Source organism: Fulmarus glacialis, unplaced genomic scaffold (assembly GCF_000690835.1).
Source record: "Fulmarus glacialis isolate BGI_N327 unplaced genomic scaffold, ASM69083v1 scaffold2207, whole genome shotgun sequence".
NCBI lineage: Eukaryota > Metazoa > Chordata > Aves > Procellariiformes > Procellariidae > Fulmarus > Fulmarus glacialis.
The window spans coordinates 48,464-69,644 of NW_009224876.1; the positions used below are offsets into that span (position 1 = coordinate 48,464).

At 42.0% G+C, this 21,181-nt stretch overlaps 1 protein-coding gene across 1 annotated transcript in view; it reads right to left on the reverse strand.

Annotated features, from left to right (window-relative positions):
- Positions 1-20,664, reverse strand: part of LRRFIP1 (leucine rich repeat (in FLII) interacting protein 1) — a gene marked incomplete at its 3' end in the record, with an annotated part of 68,579 nt that extends 47,915 nt beyond the window's left edge. The window contains exons 1-6 of the mRNA XM_009582279.1: positions 20,659-20,664; positions 13,394-13,480; positions 9,970-10,041; positions 5,921-5,938; positions 1,897-1,944; positions 206-250 (exon numbers count right to left, since the gene is read on the reverse strand). Coding sequence (XP_009580574.1) covers positions 206-250; positions 1,897-1,944; positions 5,921-5,938; positions 9,970-10,041; positions 13,394-13,480; positions 20,659-20,664 — 276 coding nt within the window. The remainder of the gene's footprint in view (positions 1-205; positions 251-1,896; positions 1,945-5,920; positions 5,939-9,969; positions 10,042-13,393; positions 13,481-20,658) is intronic.
- Positions 20,665-21,181: the final 517 nt, after the last annotated feature.

Sequence of the window (21,181 nt, forward strand, 5' to 3'; positions counted from 1 at the left end):
CTAGCACATTTGCAGAAGCTCGCCGGAGCGACTGGGGAGAGGGCAGAGAAGTCAGGAAGTGGCTTTGAGGTTTTCACTCAGCTGGGGCGGGGTGGGGGGAAAGCTTGTTTTGGCCTTTTTTTCCAAAAAGGAACTGCCTTATATATGTCTGTTTTCTTAATCTGAAATGTCTAGCTATAAAGAAAAAGCAAAAGTAGATACTAACCGAGGCATTTCTTCGGGCTCTACGGGAATAACGCTCACTGTCTTCCTACCAAGGCAGCAGAGAAAAACAGAGAGTGAAGTGTTGAAAGGACAGATACACCAACAGTGTGCTTTCAGAAAGACACAGTGAACTTCAGCAGTGTTTAGGAGTCAGTAATGCTAAACCAAATAACGGAAGATGACACCTTGTCAAGTCAGAACAACCCTTTTTCCCCTCACTTGTGACCCCAACTTTCCTCCCCCCCCGTTTTATTCTGTTACACACTTCCATTACTTTTCCAGAAAACTGTGCACAGTGACACCTTTATCTGTACCTCAAAAAAACGTTTCAAGTGCACCTCTCTGCATCTGGGAAACAGTATACTTACAGTGCTTTTGTAATTAAGCCTTCCAGTTTGCAATCCTTCAAAATAAATCTCAAAAATCTTCTGTTTGAAATAGTGTGGCAGGGCAATGGTCTTTCTCTAGCAAGTATCCCAGCGGGGCACAGCTTGGCCCTTTTCTTCCAGACCAAAAGCATCTGTGCTTTGCTTACAGCCCCTGCGACACGCAGCACCGCTGCCTTTTGCAGGCCAAAGGCTGTGTAAATGCTGGGAATGCTGTAGGATATATTACGTTTCAACAAACTCATTTTAACAAACTGATTTTATGTGGAATTTAGAAACAGTGATAGAAAACAGGGAAAAAAAAAGTTTTAACATTGTAGTTAATGGTTCTCACAGGTGAACTGATTTCTAAGCAAGTGAATTGCTAGTGAGGTGGAGCTAAGCTCACCAAGCAAGGATCTGAAGACACTTAATGGCTTATCCATGAGATTGGAGCATCTTGGGTGGATGGTTCGTCCATATGGCAGCAGGCCTTCAAGAAGGCATAAAGCAAACAAGCATTTATGCCGATGAATTATCAAGGGTCAAGGAAGTCAGGGAGTTTGAAAAGCTATCTTCCACAGTGGAAGTCAGCTGTTCGGTTTTGCCTTTTTCAGCGTGCCCTACTGAGCTTGTCGGGCAAGGCCACGAACTACAGTTTTCATCTGGCATCACCGGTAAGTTTATGAAATCGCTTATGTTTAAAGACATTTGAAGCCAATGTCTTCCAGCCCTTTAAGCAACTTCTTCATCCTATATTATGGGTGTTAAAACAGTCAGATGTTGCTAATTGGCCAAGTCCATACCTGGTATCAACTTCACTGGCTTAGCAAATAGTAAAATCCAGGACGTTGCATTATTGGAAAAAGCAAGCATTGCCATAGTAGCAGTAATAATGCATCCAAACAGTGCCCCTGGACCAGTAAGTACAAAGGTAACTGAAGAAGCATGGATAAAACTTGCCCAAAATTTAACTGAAGACAGATTGGAGAAGACTGAAATTGTAAAAAACAAGTAGTAAAATGAGTACATATATTCCTTGTATCACAAGTGGCTTTAACGGGTCTATGGGCTAAGCTGATGTTCAAGCAATAGGGTGGAGACTGAGGTCTGTAAAAAGAGATGGCTCTAACCAAACTCTCGCCAGTTTTAAGCTGATCATAAGCCACAATTCAGGTATTGATGCGGACTGCAAGAATCCTTGTGATAAGAGTGGAATTCACGTTTCCAATACATGAAAATACCTACTTTGTGGAATTTCAAACTCTATTAACTATACAAAACTTCAACACGTGAAAGTTGTTCAGCTACGTTGATCAAGGCCTACCATCCATTGCTCGATGTCTCCCCATTTAGTATCCAGACCATAATATTTCTACAGACAGAAAAGGGAAAAAACAGAATTTAGATGAGAAAGGCAAACACAGAACATTTTGACATGCATTGCCAGGTTTCGGCTGAGCCACACAGCTCCACACACACAAACATGCCGGGGAAAAGCCGCGCCGAGTGCCATCAGAGCCCTCCGCAGCACGTGCCCAGGAAAAGCTGCCCGGCAAGGGGAAAGGGGTGTCTGGGGTACGGCCGCGGTACTGGACAACTGCTTCTTTCTCAGCAGTGCGAAAAAACCAGTGCTGTGGGGACAGGAGCAAGGAGCATAATGAGTTTTGAATTCCTGACCTATTTAAGTCAAGTCTCATTACAAGGGATCCCAACGCAGAACACTTTCAGGATGAAAAATGCTGTCAAATCATGTTTACTGTATGGATTTGTCAAACCGGGAAGACAAGTTGAATACAATACAACTAATCTCTGTGCATTCTTACTCGCTGTATTCAGAACTCCCCAGAGCTCCTTTTCAGAGCACGAGGCTTTTTGCCTACACTTCAACCATCTTGACAGTGGTGGTATCACCAACAAGGATGGAAGAGGACATGCTTCACCAATGCAGGAAAGCTCTCTGCATTTCAGTACCAAATGCCATGCATTTTCTTAGTAGACTGTCTCTTCTGAACCGTTTCTCAGTTCATAATTTCTTTGCACAACATTGGGAATTCCCCAGTGAACTTGCATTTCCACTAGACAGCAAGTTGTTCAAAGATCCACAAATTTAGCAGGACTTTTCTTCCTCCCCAAACACGCGCTTCAAATCTAGTCTCAGGAAGTTTGCATTTATAATGGTGACCATAACATTCCTGTGTGAAGGAAAAAAATCACTGGCCTAAAGCACAATAATCAGCAAATGGAAATCCTGCTTAAGGAAGCATAATCTGTATTTTAGAAAAAGTTAGATTATATGCTTTGAGGTTCATGTATTTGTGGAAAACACAAGCTTGTACTTGCCAGCTTTCCTGGAGACTTGAGAAGGCAGGAGTATCAACAGTCAAAACCTTAGGTAATGATCAAAAAAATAACAAACCTGTTCTGTATTATACTGTGCATTTAGCACTCGCTCAATGGTATTAATGTAATTTTACTTTCACCCTTAAAAACCTCATTCACTGTTTATTAATAATCTAGAACAAACAGATGCGTGTTCTTTGATACTGTACCAGTTTATTCCCACTTCAGAGTTCTTCCTCATTAAACAACAAAATTATTTTCATGTTAAGGTCATCTTCATTTTCACCTTAACAGCTCTGGAGAGAAGAAAGCCTGTTATGAAGTAGAATAGGCAGCAGGGTGCTCAATTACACATCCTGGATAGCTCAAACCGTACAAGGACCTTTAAACACTATCAGTTTGGGAGTCAAATTGGGAAAAGGCAGGAGCTCACAGCGATTCCATTTATTAGGAAAAAATATTAGAAAATAAGTTTTTAGGCCAGTAATTTGAAAACAGGAAATAAATTTACTGCATTGCAGATTTAAATAGTATGCAAACATCTCTCTTGAACAAGGAAAAGAGACAACGGTTCAACAAGCTCTTTAACCACATCCCTATGAGAACAGGGAAGTATTCCCCTCTGCTTTCCCTGCAAAACACCTCCATGTGTGCTCAAATACATCTAATACCCCTATACAATGCCTAGCCAAATTGCACATAAGTGAAATTCCTCCCTTGAACTACATGAAATTAGAGTGCATGACATGAACCATCGTTTCTTCAAGCATTACACACTTCCTCACAAGTGCTCCGACTGGTTACTTCCAGGCAGAAGCATAATTTTGTAACAGGTTGTTGGTATGTGTTAAGTTTAATGTACATCACATCCTGAAAATGACCCCTGAAAATTATACGAACTCCAGCTGGTCAGGATTGTGTACATGATCAGAACCTACAGGTTATATGCTTTGTAGTAAATCAGGTCAGGTAAAGCCTTATTAGGGAGCTTTTCCCCCCCCAAGAGATATATAATATTTTCTAACACTAGAAATCAATTTAAAAAAACACTATGAAAATGGAGAATCCTTTCTCACACACAGGAAGGCTCCATAAACACGCTAATAATTTTTGTAAGGTCTGCCGCTTCCTTTTCCTGCCCTCTGTTCTCCTTACTTTCTGACACAAGCTTCTGAATTCAGTTTTGCAAAAGGGAGATAAAGGAAATACCCCTTAAAAGACTTGCTATGTCACAAGTTAAGTTCCACTTACAGTCTCTTCCTCCACCATTTAAAATTACACAGCTACATGCTTAATATCCCCAAAAGAAAAGTGTTAATGACTGTGATTGCCTTGAGACTATTTTTATAATCTTTTAAATGGCACATCTCATGCTGGACTGAAGTGGTAGCATTTGAAGTCTCAGGCTTTTTGCCGCCTCAGCCACTTCCCATTTCTTTCTCTACGGCGACTCTCCTGTTCGGCCCCGAGGGGCCTGGTTTGAATGGCTGCATGGGTTAAAGGAAGAAATGGTGCTTATCCATTCATTTGGTTTTTAGTTAGAGGCCTTTGCCAGACTCAAGTTCCCTTCTATCCTGAAAAGTGATATTACAGTTAAATAACTAATGACGTTAATACCACTGAGAGAGAATTCCAGATCAGATTTGCTCACTAAGTGACAGTGAAACTGCTGGACTTGCAGACTCGCTACGGGATGTTGTGAAGCTAACCCACTTATCTCCTCATCCATGTCAGGACACCAACAGTAAACAACCTCCTTGTCTCCCATGGGGCTGCGTTTGCACCAGGAGATTAAATTAGTTCCTATAAAGGAGATTGATAACGAGCCTGTTGATCCATGTCAATTTGATGTCAATTTGAGTCACTCAGTAGGTAGTCAACTCCACAAATGAAAACAAGAGTAAAATATATTTGTTGCCAAATTGATGGGGTCAAGATTAAACACCAGAGCACATGATTTGAACAGCTATCTTCATATACATATGCACTTAAAGAGGACGACAGCATTTCCAAGAAGCACATGCACTTCTAGGTCAAGCGAGTGAAACATGCAGTTAAGGCAGCTCGAGTGCCAGAACAAAAACAAACAGGCTGTGGTTTTAGGAGACATTTATCATTCAGCAAGCAATAAAAATATCTCAGGGGAAAAAAAAAAAAGAAATAGTCAATAAGGTAGAAAATGGCAGGCTTGAAGAAATATATGCTTTCTCCCTCCCTGCAAAATCTCTTTGGAGCTATTTCTAGGTACCACACAGTTCACGTGCTGCAAGTATAGAACAGTCAAACATCATAACACAAAACCCAAAACTCTGTTGTTACATCGCAAGCGACTTCAGTTAGAGCTATTATTATCATTATTATTATTATCATCACCACCACCACCATCATTTGGAACTATGAAAAGGAAATTGGGAGGAGGGAAGAGATCATGACTTTAAACTGAGGTTTAAACAATATAAAAGCATTTATAATGCTTAGGTCACATCAGAAGAAAGGCCATACAGTTTATTTACCAAAAGATTATAAATTCAACCACAGCCACAGCATCCCTGATTTACTTCAGTGACTTTCTGCAAACAAAGTCATATGAAAGTCATTCTTCCTGCTGGCACCTGTTAAATGCTTGCCCAGCCTGAAATATTTTCAGCGATACTCTTGGCCTTCAACACACAGATGTCTGTATGGCTCTTGGTGACACATGGAGCCACCATACCCTCCTATGTTGGCTGGTTTGCCAAATTGCTCTTCTGCTTATTGCTTATTCTTTGCCAAACAGTCTGTAGAAAAAATTATATTAAGTGCCTGACCAGATACATTTTATACGGGTCATCTTCCCCCACTCCCTTTTATTATCCACCCCACAAGACTATGGGAGGGAAGGGGGGAATTGCATGGAAATACAAAGCCTGCTGTGCATGTTCCATTCTTTAGAGGTTTTTCTGAAAATGCTAGCAAGACTCATAATGTGGGAACACATGCAAACAAGAATGAAAGAAAGCAAGCCCTACCTTCTGAACTTGATAGATCTAGGGAAAAAGGGAAAGGAAAGAAACAAGGAAACAAAAACTAGCGTGAATGAATAAATAGCAATGCAATGTTCATTAACTCATTCTAAAGGGAAAAAAAAAATCATTTATATGGAATATACAGCAAAAGACAAATACAAAAAAGTGCACATCGAAGCCCTGTAGAATTAAGTAGAATGAAAGCAGCGTTTACATTCTAGGCCTCCTCCACACGAACAGCTAGAACTCAGCATTCCTGTTTCCACACCCGCTAGGCTCTCGGAGGCACACGCAACATTTGCTCCCCAGACTTTGCACCAGACCAGAGCCTAACCCAGCTGTCAGCTAGGACCTCTTGCTTTCCCAGCCTCCCTCCTTCAAAGAAACAGATGCCCAAATATTCACCTAGGATGACAGTTGTGCATCTACCATCACAATAAAAGTGAACGGCATTAACTACAGAAAATCCTTTCTTCTTTTAAGGACAAGTTTTTTCCTTAACTGATGAAGCATGGTTACAAAAGCATCAATGCTATACATCTTTCACCTGGTATAGCACAGTGTCAGCCTGTTAAAAGTCTCTGAAAATTTCTTGCACGTATATTGCCAGCATTGGAGGATCTCTGCAGGTTGCTTTTTCAATTTTTAATGTTTCCATGGAGCCTCACACTATTTGCAGGCCCTAATAAATGCACTGCTGACTCTACAAAGTTGTTCCATAGTCTTGAACCATTTTAATAATACACAAAATCATTATAGCCACTCTAATACATCTGAGTTAAGTGGAGAACTGCCCTTGACTGATCAGCTTTGTAAATCCACATGAAAAGAGAAAACTTGGTTTTTGTTGCATCTATACTAGCATTTCTAAAGCAAGAAACTTGTCTTGTTCAAGAACACCTAACTGGCTGCACAAATCCAGAAGGAAACTGCAGCTTCGTTCTCCCCACTTCTCTGCTGAACACCTAGCTTTGTATATGGAGGAAACATATCTCGGCTGTGGTCTCAAAGCCCGCAGCTGCCGTACTGCTTGTCTTCCTAAATAAGCACTGATGCTGAATAAACACCAACACCAGCCCCTCTGCTCTATGAGTACCACCCAGGGGGAACGCTACATCGCTCTGACTCCAATCCTTCAGCAGGTCAGCAAGGTGGCAGGGTAGTCAGTCTCCCAAATTTTGGGATATTCAGTGGATCCCTGCCATCCATTGCTCCTCTGAGCAACCTCAGGTGAATTCAGATCCCAACGCTGGGAAGCAGAGCGTACTTCTTTCAATCCCTGCCTCCGTGGGCTGATCAGGTTCCCCTTCATGATTGTGAAGGACAACTGCAGAACCCAGAACCTCAGAAGCATTAATTCCTATTCCTACAAGTGCAGGGGGGATAATTGAGACCCACACTTGAAGCTAGCATTCCCACACACTAATCACCTCGCTTACCTTTTACGAAGAAAACCTTGAAGAGGAAAATGAACTAAACCCTCCCACAGTTCCCAAGACTGCATACTGACTCTAATCTTTTGCTTCTCCATGGCACACACAGAGTGCCTTTCATCCATACGCAGAAGCCAACCACCACTGTTTTAAATGTGGCAATTACCACGTAGCTGTTTAACCTTTAAGCTTTAACTTTCCCATGCCGTTGTTTCACCCATGCTTCGAGGCAACACCGTGGAAGTTGTCTTTTCCAAACGCCAATGCTTCAGGCTTGGCATAGCAGGTATTCCTGCACACACGAGGTCTTGTGTCCAGGACCCAGATTGCCAGTGGGTAAGATAACAACAAGGCCCTTGTTCAGGGCCAGACACCGCAGAGGGCGGTGGAGAGGGGCACAGGGACAAAGCCAAGTGCGTCATCGTAACTCTTCCAACTTTTTATAAAACATGGAATTTTTTGGTCATCTGTTAGCTAACAGCTCTGCTCCAAAGTGACTGACCTCTCATCAGCGTACTGTCCTTCTTAGATTATTATCTAGGAAAGTAATCCTACTGTTGTCGGAAATCCTAAATCCTACTGTTATAGGAAAAAACAAACATGTTTAAGCAATAATTTCTATTGCAGGAATGACCCACAAAGAGCTTAACAGAGTCAATAGACATCTAAGCAGTCAAATGTCTTAAATAGCACTTTCCTGTGTTACAGTATGACAAAAAATGTGGTTTTGTCCACAGTATTAGTGGGAGACTGCTTTCCTGGTTTCCTCATCATATGAGGTTTCCCACAAATGTGAAGTTTTCCATAGAAATAGCTTTTGAACTGGACAGAACAAGCCACTGAAGCATGGTTAGATGGCAGCAGAAGGCAGAAATTCAGAGTCTACTAAAAACACCTTCAACATTGTCCCTCTCCAAATTTTCCTGTGCATCTTCAGACTAGTGGTATAAGAAAGATACAGATAACCATCACAAGCCTCCTTAATTTCTTCCCTGTATATGCAAGCACCGACTTTATTCATAGTCAGTCTCTCCCCTCCCATTCAAGCCACGAGAATTCTGCTTTTCTCTAGTTTTTCCTACGCTGCCAGGGATTTTAAACGGCTTCAAACAATCCCGAATGCCAGCTGTGCCATGGGATCCACTGACTCAGATCAGGCTTGGGGGCACCAAATCCTAGCAAGGGAAGAAGGGTCCTAAGTCACAGTCAACAGGATGGGTGAGCAAGTCTTTTGCCCACATTAACTTGGCTTTAGTACCTCAAATTTACTACATGCTCAAGGAACTGACATGGAAAAAAAGAAACCCACGACAGAAAGTACGGTAACATTTTATTCCAAAGAAATATGAATACAAAGGAGGAAAAATACGTGCAAACTAGTATGCTGGTAAAGAATCAATTTACAAAATAGCAAAGGCAAGTTTTGTGCTATGTCGTTAAAGCAAGAACTGAAAGTGAAGCGAGGAGACAAGCACAATGCCTTTTGCCTTGAACTAAAAGTACAGGCTCATCTGCTGTGTGAACTGGCAAGCAAGAATCTTATCCTGCAGATTAAGGAGTGGGAGGAGATCATTCTCTTTTCACTTCAGGCACTAATATCAGCTTAAATTGTGGTCTCCAAGTGTCAGTCCTCGAAGAGACATTTAAAGTCTTGCCAGCAGAACACACAGAAGGTACTCCTACATAAAACGTTCTCTACAATTAGCCCTAATGCTGCAGCTTTTATGTGTCTTGAAACATTACTGTTCAATATTTCTTGGAAAAAAGGCTTTAATATATTTTATGCCAAGCTTCTAAGAAAAAAAAAAACACACAGAAAAAAACTTCTTCTCTCCATTTCACCTGGTAGTCCCATCAGAATTAACAATTTGTTACTCAGGAAGACTGAGCTGACAACTCCTGACTTGAGTTTTTGTGTGAATTAAAAATAAATATCTGAATGCACACAAGCATTTGTCTCAGTACCAAACACGACTCTACAGTATGAGCCAAACGGACTGGCCTTAGATTCTGCAACTGTAAACCAAATGTTTAAAGACCATGGCAGCACAGTATGGTAAAAAATACAAGGACCCATCACTGCTCTGACTTCCACGAACTGGGTGGGGACCAGTGGCATGGAAACAGGCAAGGGAGCAAGTATCATCTATTATAATCGCACCTTCAACTTAGAACATGCATTGGCATTGCCTCACATGAGAGCTCTCCTGTACTGACTTACTATGCACAGAAGCATACCAGAAAACCTACTGTGACCTCCAGATTAATTATTTACATCTTTGGTGGATAACAACAACAAAGCAGCACAGAATATGAAGTCAGAAGCATCCAAGCAGTTACTTTTACTAGATCTGTGCCTTTCTTCGAGCCTCATGTCCAGGAACCGCTTTTCTACTAAATATATAAATATATACATACATATGCAATTCAAGAGTGACCACTACCCTTATCTTCATAAATTAGCATATATCAGATCATGATTCTTGTGCTCATTTTCTTTCTTCAGCTTCAGAAAACACTTTTCATTTACCTGGTTTATACCTTCCTATTAAACTTGTACTCATGCTCTCCTCCTTACCTTCCTCTCCCTGGAAAACAAACCCCAAAACACTGGCACACTTCTTTCTGCTGCCTGGCATGCGCTGATGCCAGGTGATGAGATGATACCACCTCTGGAACACATCTGCAATCCTGCCCACCAGAGCGAACGGCAGCAGCCTTCCACAGTAACTTTCCCACATCTCACACTGCACTTCAGAGTGTTTTCTTCCAAAAGCCCATCTATTTCTGCTATGTAATTTCTCCAACTATTGTTATACTACAGCAGTATGTTCCTTCACATTAAGCTTCCAGAAGAATTCTTAGAGTCCCCTTATATTTCAAGCCAAGTTTACTCAAGCCATCCCTCCGGGCATACAGACCACAAGACAAGTAGCAGCGACCACTGGCAAGAGGTACAGCAGCCTGAGCAAGGGCTGAGCCCGCACCTGCGGCAAGGTGCTCACCATCACCTAAAGCCAAGCTGTCTGCCATGAGCTTCTCATCGTATGCTCCTTTTGAAAGGAAAGGAGCTTATCAATAGCGTGGCTGATGATGAATACAATTTTAAATTTCCAAAAGAATTGACTGTGCAGCAATTTCTGCTGTCAATTACGTGTGCTGCGTGAAATAATTTCTGCCAAAACAGGAGCTCGGTGTGATTCCATCGCGTAGCCCTCGCCATTTACCAATGAGCTTTACTACACAGTTATGACCAGTCTTTGGTGCACTCTTCACACATGGCTAGCCTACAGAACCACAGCACAGGGCATTTTAATAGCTTTCTAATGAAGTTGCTCCTCATTCTACCTACAGAAACATTCATAAGAGAACAAAAATCTCAGATACCTGGTGCTTTTGCATTGATATTTCTTTTGTAATGGCAACAGAACGTTAGTTAAACCACATATGTAGACTCATGATGCAAAAGTCACCCAGTTAGTTTAAAATGAGGAAAATGAAGCACAGATTAAGAAGTGTCATTAATATTACATGATGGGCAGGAAAGGAGCCAATTTCCAGTCCAAATCCAAATCACTAAAACACCCTACTTCACTGCCAGCAAGAGCTATACTGCCATGTTTATAGCTTGTAATGGTAGCATCTGGAAAGTTTTAACCCAGACCAACGATATAAATATATTCTCAAATAACCCATGCTCCACAAGAAGCCTGTCAGGGCACGTACATTGCTTTAAGCATGAACAAGTACATACACATACAATAAATTTATTTATTGCTTTTCAACTCCTGTAACTGGCTCTGAAAAGCCTTCTGAAGTAGTAAAGCAAGTGCTTTAAGTTCTGGTTATTCAACACGGCAGGAGTGGGAATGTGCTATTTATTTCTCTGAAAAGTTTGCGAAGGAAAATGAAGATGGCAGACAACAAGCTGTACAGACACCAGTATCACTGTATGTTCTAAAGGGCGAGTGCCAAATCTCCCGTGTTGATCACTGCTTGGGATTTTCCATATTTATATTTTCTTTTATTATATCTGCAAGATACTTTTGGCAATGGAAACCTTCCTACAGCCATCCTTACTAGCTCTACCTTGCATCTGGGGGCTGAGATTAAGCTATTTGAAAAAAATTAGGGAATATCCAAGCTTGCAAAATATTAAATTTGTAGTCACATTACGTAATTTATGCCAGTGAATTACAAAACAGATTGTAGTGGATATCTGGCTTAGCTTTCACTGAATTTGGTATTTTGGAGTGACATCCTGTGCCATGCGATTTCTCTCTATACAAACTATTTTTCTCAGATTTTCAGATCAATAGCTCTTCAGTTAGTAACTGCAGGAGCACACACACAAGCTTTAGTTTTCATACCCAAATTTCAATTTACTAGGACACCCTTTGCAGCATCAGCTTTTAATCATCAAGGGGGTCATCAGCTGCATTAAAGTTATCTGCAAATTAGATGGTAACACCATTGTCAGCTGCCATGACACCCATATTTAGTTTGCTGCCCAAACAAAACACCTAGTGGTTGTTTACCACAGGTCTTCCAAAGGCTGCTCGGCAAGTCCCACCACTCAGGCTGTAGGCACAGCAGGCAACTTGACAGTACCGATGCTTGTCTGCAGTCCAGGCCTTCTGACTGTGGTCCAGGTTGCAAGAAACATCCCCCAAAAAGCAGCAACTGTAGCAGAAAGACGCTGCTCTCTTCCACAAGCACTGTGCTTGCAGCAGCGCTCCCCCACAGCTCTTACTCCTGATGTTGTTTGCAGGTACATCTAACCCTGCTGTGGCTACAGGGTGCTAAGACACATCCAGACGTGCCTGAACTAGACAAGACTCCAGCACAAAGCTGAGCATGGGCAAACTGCCCAAGTGCTTCTGTTCCAAGCTCATTACTGCACCTGCACTGACACTAGCCTGCTATCGCATCCCGATTTACTGCTTAAAAGCTAAGCCGAATCCTTCTCTGCATCCTAAAGCACAGATGCACATTTATTCTTACCACGTATTCCCATACCCTGCCCCCAAACTCCTTACTTCTTCCCTTTCCTTCAAAGTCTATTTGAAAAAATTAAATTAAGATTGCTGCTGGCCCTGTCATGTCTACTCTGCTGTTTCATTAAATGCACATCAACAAATCCAAGTTTTAAGCCCTTCTGGTTCAGTCCACCTGTGCCAACCCGTGCTTGCAGCCCCATTCTAATAGCACCGCTCTACCTTCCAGAGCTTCAAAACAAACGCACACCTGTGCCAACCCATGCTTGCAGCCCCATTCTAATAGCACCACTCTACCTTCCAGAGCTTCAAAACAAACGCTGCTCTGAGTTTCTTGGAGTGGAGAGAATGACATTTAGTACAGCTCTTACTTGTCAAACGCAACACGAGCAGAACAAGCCTTTTTGGTCTTTACGATCATTCCTACACTGGAAGCCCTTGATCTCCCACACGCTGACGTGCAGAGGCACAGAAACTTTGCTGATGCTATAAAAACAACTAGCTCTTCCAGAATTTGGGAGAGACTACACCAGGCATTCAATCCAAACACTTTGGAGAAGGTAATGTTTTGCCAAATTCAGTTTCTATCATTACTTCTGCCAACAGCAGACCATCATTTTTACAAACGGGGGCGACCACAATGCCAGCTTCACAGCAACGAAACAAAACAACTTGCAAGTAAAGAGTTATACAATGGCCAAGAGTCTTCCATATTCATTAGATTTCTAACGAAGTGATAAGAATCCACCCCCCAATGCACACACAAACAAGCTGTGTACTTCAAAGTTTAATATTTAACAATGATTACTAACCAACCACCAGTATTTTCTGTGAATAATTATACTGGCTTCACTAAGATAAAATTCTTGCCACAATCTGAATTTTTTCCAGGCTATTTTATTTGCTATCCTATGATCAACATTAGCTCCACACAGGCTATTAATGTTTCAACAAAATATAGATTAACCCTTTGTTCCAGGATCTCGGATTATATTCAGGAAAGAAGATGATCAAAACACCCCCCCCCACCAAAGCCTTGACCATACCTCTTTCTGCTGCCTCTCCAGTTCTTTCATTCGGATCTCCCGTGCCTCTGCCCGTGCCGCCCGCTTTGCTGCGAGTCTTGCTTCAGCCTGCGAACAGGAACACAGCAATGAAATAAAAGCTGGACAATTCAACGTGAAACACACTTGTTAAGCAGGGCATGAAATAAGGAGACTTGACTCGGCAAGACTGTAAACACATCTGTAGGAGTTAATTCCCTATTGCAAGTAATGGCCCTGCCTTCCATAACTTGTTATGCTTCACAGGCAGGTAATACACCCTCGTGTAGGCACTACCTTTGGTTAGCAGTCATGTTTAAAAGTGCCCTGCATTTCCTTAATTACTATTTGTGTGGATAGAGAGGAAGCAGCGACATTTATCTAAGAAAGGCAGGTTTTGCTCTGGGTTTTTTTTTCCCCCCTGAGGCGTAGGTTATTTTTTATTGATGAATTAATTTGACCAACAGCAAACACATTATGTGCCTTTTTTCCTAACCACTGACATCACGCATGCATACATGAGCACAGCAGTTAGGTAAACACTGCTGTTCAGCATGACTATGCACAACTAAAGCTGAAATAATGGAGTCGAGGGAGTAGGGAAACTGAGAAAACGCACTAACTCAATTAAAGTCTTCAGACATCCATATTCAAGTCCAAACCTCTCCAGAGTGGAAATCTGCCAAGAACAGGCCTCTCAGGAGATGACAGTGCTTCCTCATTTCAGCCCAGTTGGAAGTGCTGAAACATGCTATACAGTAACATTTTTAATATTCTGCTTTTAATCCCAGGCAAAACCAGTTAGTCTTATAGAGAAAAATGTAAAATTAGCTGAGGCTTGGTACAGTGCGACTGTGAGCAGTTCGTCCAGCATAATTCAGCAACGGAGCAAAAGGCATCGCTCAGCTAGTCACCCTGGCGTTACACCCAACTCCTCTGCTTCCGAAACCTTGTACGCTAAGTACAGCATCCAATTTAACAGGAAGAACTGCAGAAATATCAAGGTCAAGCATACAGAAAATCAAGATGCCAGCGCTTTCACTAGCATTTCTAAACAGAAGGAAAACCAGAAAAAAAGAAAGGTGTAATTTCTTTTCCCTTCTGTAAGTATATTCGCCACTCAAACTCGTGGAAAAGTGCCACAACCTTCAAAAACACAAAACAAAACACGGAAAAAAACCAGAAAAGGAGTAAGTTGGCTGAAACTTTCAGCTAACAGGAAAGGGCTAGTGAAAACCAAGCACTAGCTGTGTATGGGAGGACTAGGAGCCTTGCGGTGCTGTAGATCTCAAATCCTCACCAGTGATAACAAAATCCAAAATATACAGTCACTAGGCCAAAATTTAAGTTCACATCACCCACCTTCTACAAAACCCCACCACAAACAGCCCCAGTTCCTAAATACTGCCGTTACCAACATTCTCCCCCGTTTTACTCCATTGCCCCTTGACTCGAACTGGTAGGCAGGTAGATTCTTTTTGACAACTGTTGCAGCTCCCTGTTGTGCAAATACGATCTATTTAAATGAACTGAGTTTTTAATACTTGCAACACAGACAACTTGAAAAATTACTTGTAACAACAGAAAAACCTTCCCAGAGGGTAAAAACGCCCATGGCAGAAAGAGAAAAGGGTTGGTTTTGCACAGAGCATTGCTCTCTGCAAACTCAAGTTCATTGCTTGAATTTCAAAGTAACTGGCTCTGCCATGGAGAGAAACTGCAAAATGCACCTGTGGTCTCGTACCTAGAGCAGACCTCCACGCTTGTGCCCAAAAACTGTGCCCTCTCATCATCGCAGTGTGCTGTTACTTATGGAGCCAAATGACAGCAGGCTCCGGGGTGAAGGCGTGTGTTAGCACAAGCGTTTTCAAGGGACTGTGGCTTCAGCAGCACTTACCAACCTGACGCAGTTTGTCCAAAAAAATCCCACAGCCCCGCTGCCGGGCAAATACTAGGCGGAATCCCTGCCAGGCAGTGTTATGATTTACCTGCAATGTTTGAAATCATTTACGACACCCACTACATAAACGTGCTGTGAGATGTATGCTAAAGGTAAGAAATCACAATAGTGGAACAAGTACGATATTGACTTGACATGATCCACTTCTGTTTATCTGAAAATAAATTTCAATCCCTCAAGAAGCACTACTGTACCTCCATCTCACAGTCGGTACTGCTGTAAATACAAGGCAGCGTCAGAGACACGGACTGCTCCGGGCTATTCACCACAAGCGGCTGCCAGGCGATTCATATGATAACATGAACAACCACCATCTTTTGCCAGTAGCCGTGCAAACCCAACATGCACATACCTCAAGGAAGGGGAATCTTGCTCCAAGATCTCCAGCTCGCTAAGGATTTTTTTGGGGAGGGCGAGAACAGGAGATAACAGCTTTAAACAACACCTTTGACTCCTTATGGTTTAGAGATGCATTCCCTCATCCTGACACGCAAACTCTAAGTAGTCTTAAGAAACAGCACAAAAGTGAAAGTAAGCAAACTTAACTCTGTACATAATTTGAAAGTTGCACCTGATCAGGGTGAAGAACAACATCAGTGCAAACAATTAGCTGTATTTTTCCCGTACGGAAGGCAAAAGGACCTTAAAGTCTCCATAAGCAAAATACACAAACAGTACAGAACTGTGTCTCTCTAACATCCCGCCTCCCAGAAAAAGACAGAAACAAGATTATTTTGATGTTAAAATTATTGTAGATACCGCCCTTATGAATTTCAATAACCAGCTGAGCTTTCATGTTAGAAAACCTTTATGCCTGCATGTAAAATTCAGGTGTTGTGCTTAACACACACATGTAAGTATTTCCCCTTCTGTCTTCCTCATATGATTAGGGCCAAAGGATTTATATGCTTGCTAGCTATATTGCAGAATTATATATTCTCCAGAAGTGAGCACAATATACAATGAAATGAAGTGACTTGAAAAACGGAAGGGAAAAAAAGTTTAGCGAAAGTTATTCTAAGGCCTCCCTGAGAACAAGGCTCACCAGTTCCCTAGATACCGATACCAACTCCAGTAAGTTAAATTAACTTTTCTTTGTTCAACATCCTAGTAAATGACAGGTTACATGTATGATACATTTCAATTTTAACTGCCAGTCCATGGGGTGGTGCCTCTAATCTATTCCATTTCAGCTTTGCAGTCCTCCATCTGCTCATGCAAAGCCAATCTGCAAACCTTTAAGAGATGCAAGAGTAAAAATGCATTTTCACTTAGTATCTTTGACTAACAATAGCTTACATCTGGAACAAACATATTTTTTATTTATGAACTTTTTCTTTCCATGGCCACATGGCTTTTCAGCATTAAGTATCTTTCAATACAAACACGAGAAACAATATAGTTCTGAATCCTTTTAAATAACTTTTTAACTTTTTTTTAGCGTAACAAATTCTGCCATCAGCACATACCCTACTGGAACCTTTAAACCTGTTCTCAGCGGTGTCCGGGTGCTATTTAGATGATTACACAGTTATTTTCATTGTGGTTCTTGACAAAAACTCTGCTCATTTGTGCTGGACAAAGGCAGCTTGTAAGAAACCGGCTATCCTTCTCTGAAGGGTTTTCCAATCCACAGCAAAATGAGACTATGGGTGACAAGAAATATGCAAGGAGAACAAATTCTCAATGCAATGATCTGATCAATGCAATAAGCAGTGGTCTCTGATGGTATTAGTGATACAAATAGCACTGAGATAATGATTGAGCATGAACCAAACATTTCCATCATATAAAATTTAATCCGTTTCCTCAGGTAAGGTTGGTTAAGAAAGACTTCACGTGCTCTTACTCGTCATCCATCTCCCTTTGGCACTTTAAGAAAACAGGACCACTGGAGCCCGTAGGAGGGTGGGTAAGAGCTCCCGAATACTCACAGGTCCCCAGGAAAGTCCTCATCTGACAAAGAGCAGACAGTCCCCCAGCTGCACGAGTCCAATATCTTATCTCAGTGTTTCCAAACCCCACTCATCTGAAGCTACGCATGAGCCTTTGGAGGGTGTTCTCCAACACGGCAGAAACGTGTATTACGCTATAATCAGGTCATTAAATGATCAACCTTTGCCCTTCATAATACCGTTTCTACCATGCTTTAATTGGTATAGTTACCTAATCCAAATGGACATTTTTGGTATTCTGTAGGTGGCATCGGTGACAAACCAGGCATCACTCATGAGCTCAATCAAGTAAATCAATCAGGGCAGGGATGAATCCACAGAAACGTATTACGCTATAATCAGGCTGTTCATTAAATGATCAACCTTTGCCCTTCATAATACCGTTTCTACCATGCTTTAATTGGTATAGTTACCTAATCCAAATGGACATTTTTGGTATTCTGTAGGTGGCATCGGTGACAAACCAGGCATCACTCATGAGCTCAGAGAAGTAAATCAATCAGGGCAGGGATGAATCCACACCCAACACTTATCGTGTATGATTTTACCGAAGTCAAACTCAAAGTCTGGTAGCAATCCTAATGTCCAGCGAATTCTGCAGCAAGTGTGGGAGACAAACAGGAACTATTACATACAGATTCGCCTGTGCAGAAGCACAGCTCACCTACTGACAGAAGCAGCTACCCCAACAGCAAGCCACATGGCATGGACGTTCATAACAGGACCTCCACTGTCACCTACAGACTTTTAGACTAACACAATAAGGGTGTCAGATTTATTATGGACCTCTTCCTCAAAAGCAGGGGCATGACTGAACTCGTCCGAGTTTGTCAAACCATACTCTTTAAAAAGTCTTGGACTCTGTTTTCACATTAATAGTTCTGTGCTATAAATACCTTGATTTCTTGCACACCCTGCAAACAGCAACTTGAACTTCACATTTCTCTCTCTGTGCTGACTAAAACGAAACAGGCTTTGCTTGGATGACTTTGGCCTTCATCCAGCCCAAGCACTTGTCAGAGCCCAGACCCAAGTCACCTCTAAGGGCAGTGGCAGAGACAGACACCATAGCCTGCAAGAAACACAGCTGAATGTCATGAAATCACCAATACATACATACAGACTTCTGACATTCAGACTACAAAAGCTAAAATGACAGTCTCAAGGTTGCCAGCATAAATAACTATTCAACAGATTCAAGATGAAAAAAAAAAAAAAGATCACTAAAATTGAAAGAACTAATCTTAAAATCATCAAAAATTCACTAGTGACTCAGTGAGCAATACAGGCCTCAATCAAAAGTGACAGATCACTGGCAAAAACAGAAGAATAAAAATATGAAGCTTAATTGCACTCATTACAAAGCTTTTTTTAACTTCCCTTTTATGAAGTATTGCTCATCTGACAAGGAGAGCTGGCAGCTTCAGCCGTATTGTTTATGTCACACACACACAAAAAAACCTCCTAAGGGGCTTCTGTAAAGCCCTATGGGCAAAACAAGGAGATGCAACCACAGTGCTGAGATGAACACAGAAATACACACCAGCTGAAAAATAATCACCTTAACTTATGTAGCTCGCTCAAATACTATAACTACACATGCTTGCATTTTTGTCACTTTATTGCAGTTGCCCAGAATGATTTATAGCCCCTAAGCCCCAAAACAAGTATACTGTTGCACTGCAATACTGCTGCACTGCAAAATGCTCGTTGCTTTTGTTGGTCCATTTGCTCAGCACTTGACACCCCTGCTTAAGGGTCACTTTAGCTTTAAAATAAAAATCCAGTCCTATGCAGCAGCAGAGCTTTATTCCGCCTTAAGGAGTTCAGTATGGTTAGTTCTGAACAGGGGCAAAACTAAGCAGGTTGTAACCTGGTTCACTACTGAAGTACAACTGCATCTGAAAAAAAAAAAAAATAGGAAAGAAAAAGCCAGAAGATATATTTGATATCAGCTGGAAAGGGTGAGAAACATCTCCTGCTGTCCGCAGCATGAGGCAGTGGGGAGAGGTGGGAGTATGAGATTTGCAACTGCTGGAGAGTTACCCCCACACACCCCCTTCTTAAATACCACTCACCAAGAGGAGGCGAGGTCTGGTTGCACCCATAGCCAGCGCTGCCGGGGCCAGCGTATAATGCACAATGGTTACGGAAGCGACGACTTCCTGGCCCGGAGCGCAGCGTCGGGGAAGCTGCACATTCATTATCATTTTGATGAGAGAATTATTTAGGTGACTTGGTTAGGTAGAGGCTAATGACACACATCCTGAAGGTGTGCATTCTCAGAGCTTTTCCCTTATGAAATGTCCAAGAGTTCATTGTTCGACTGGAAACCCCAAGAAACAGCCAACAAAGACAGGAAATTATGCTGCTTTTTTGAGCAGTGAAAAATGACTATGTTGACTTGCCACATAGCTACATACATAAGAGTTTTCGATCTATACAAAGCACCCCTTAATTCCAATGTATTCAAAATTATCTGCTGCTAAGACTAGTAATCAAAGTTAGTATCATATTTTTTGTGGAGGACTGAAGTGTTAGTTTGCCAGCAGCAAACCGTACTCGGAAAGCTCTCTGATCCCACTGCCGGAGAAGCTTTAAAATACAAGTCTGCCCGACTAAATTACACCTGCTCACTGTACGCAACTACTATTATGTATTTCTGCAATAACTATTCTCAGGTCGATTTAAACTTCTTACCAACATGCTTAAGATACAGCCAGCAAGTCACTTTTGGGGCAAGCATAATTTTTCATGACTGATGCCGTCCCATTCCAATATTCTGGACATAAAGGCTTTTCCTCAAGTGTTATACAACTGTTCACTCTATTTACATAAGGCATACTTCATCAGACAAAAGAAATCCGATAAGGTTTGCTGTACTTCTACAGAATTTAAAGCCTATTTAGACAAGCAGCACTTGATCTGCAATATTCCTGTAACACAGCTGACCAACATAGCTATCAGGTAAAACTAGTGCTAACCCACGGCAATGTTTTTCCCGTCTCCACTTGAGTAACAAGTGACCTAAACCAGCAAGTTCCAGGAGCTCACCATGAGTTATCACACACTCCTTAGCATCGAAACAACAGCGTCTATAAATGACTTCTATGTGTAGAGGTCAAATCAGCATATTTACCTGACATTTTTTGCATGTGAGTTATTAATATAAACATACTTTGCACCACTTACTCATATGACAATAAGCCTATGAATCACGCAGGGCTCGGTCAGTCCACATCCTGTTTAACTCCTCACCTTTCTCTTAAATGCAAATTAGTATTAAAAGCCAGCATGTTCGTGAACCTTAGCCTACACATAAACATAAGGATTCCCTTCTAATATCCACGTACCAGCATCGTCGCTTAGACAGGCAGGCCCATTACAGGCTTGTCTAACAGCTCCTCTCCCATTCGTGCCGTGACAGCGGTGAACCAGAGAGTGACAGTTTATGTCAACGGATTACTAATCCACCCATTCACATTTTATGGTCACACGGGGCTGTTTTGAAACTTTATTTAGAAAACATTTAACAGGTTCAGTTGGCCTATCTGCTCCCGTACCAAACTGGGCAGTAAGCAGGTTACATTTTAGTACCGATTTTTACAAGAAAGCCTTAGAAAACTCCATGCACTTTAAAGAATTAGCTACCTTACGCGGCTGTCAGTCAGTGGCAGTCCTGAGTACCTCACTAGCACCAACCTCTGCTGTGAATTACACGCCGTGCCCGCAAGGAGACTAAACCCCAGGTGGTACAAAGCCCACGGACCCCAGCACCTCGATCACCACGCTGGAGCTCAGACAGCGAGGGCGCAGGGGCAGCCCGCGGGCAGCGGAGCTCGGCGGTGTGACAGACGCATAGGGGCTCACAGCCGC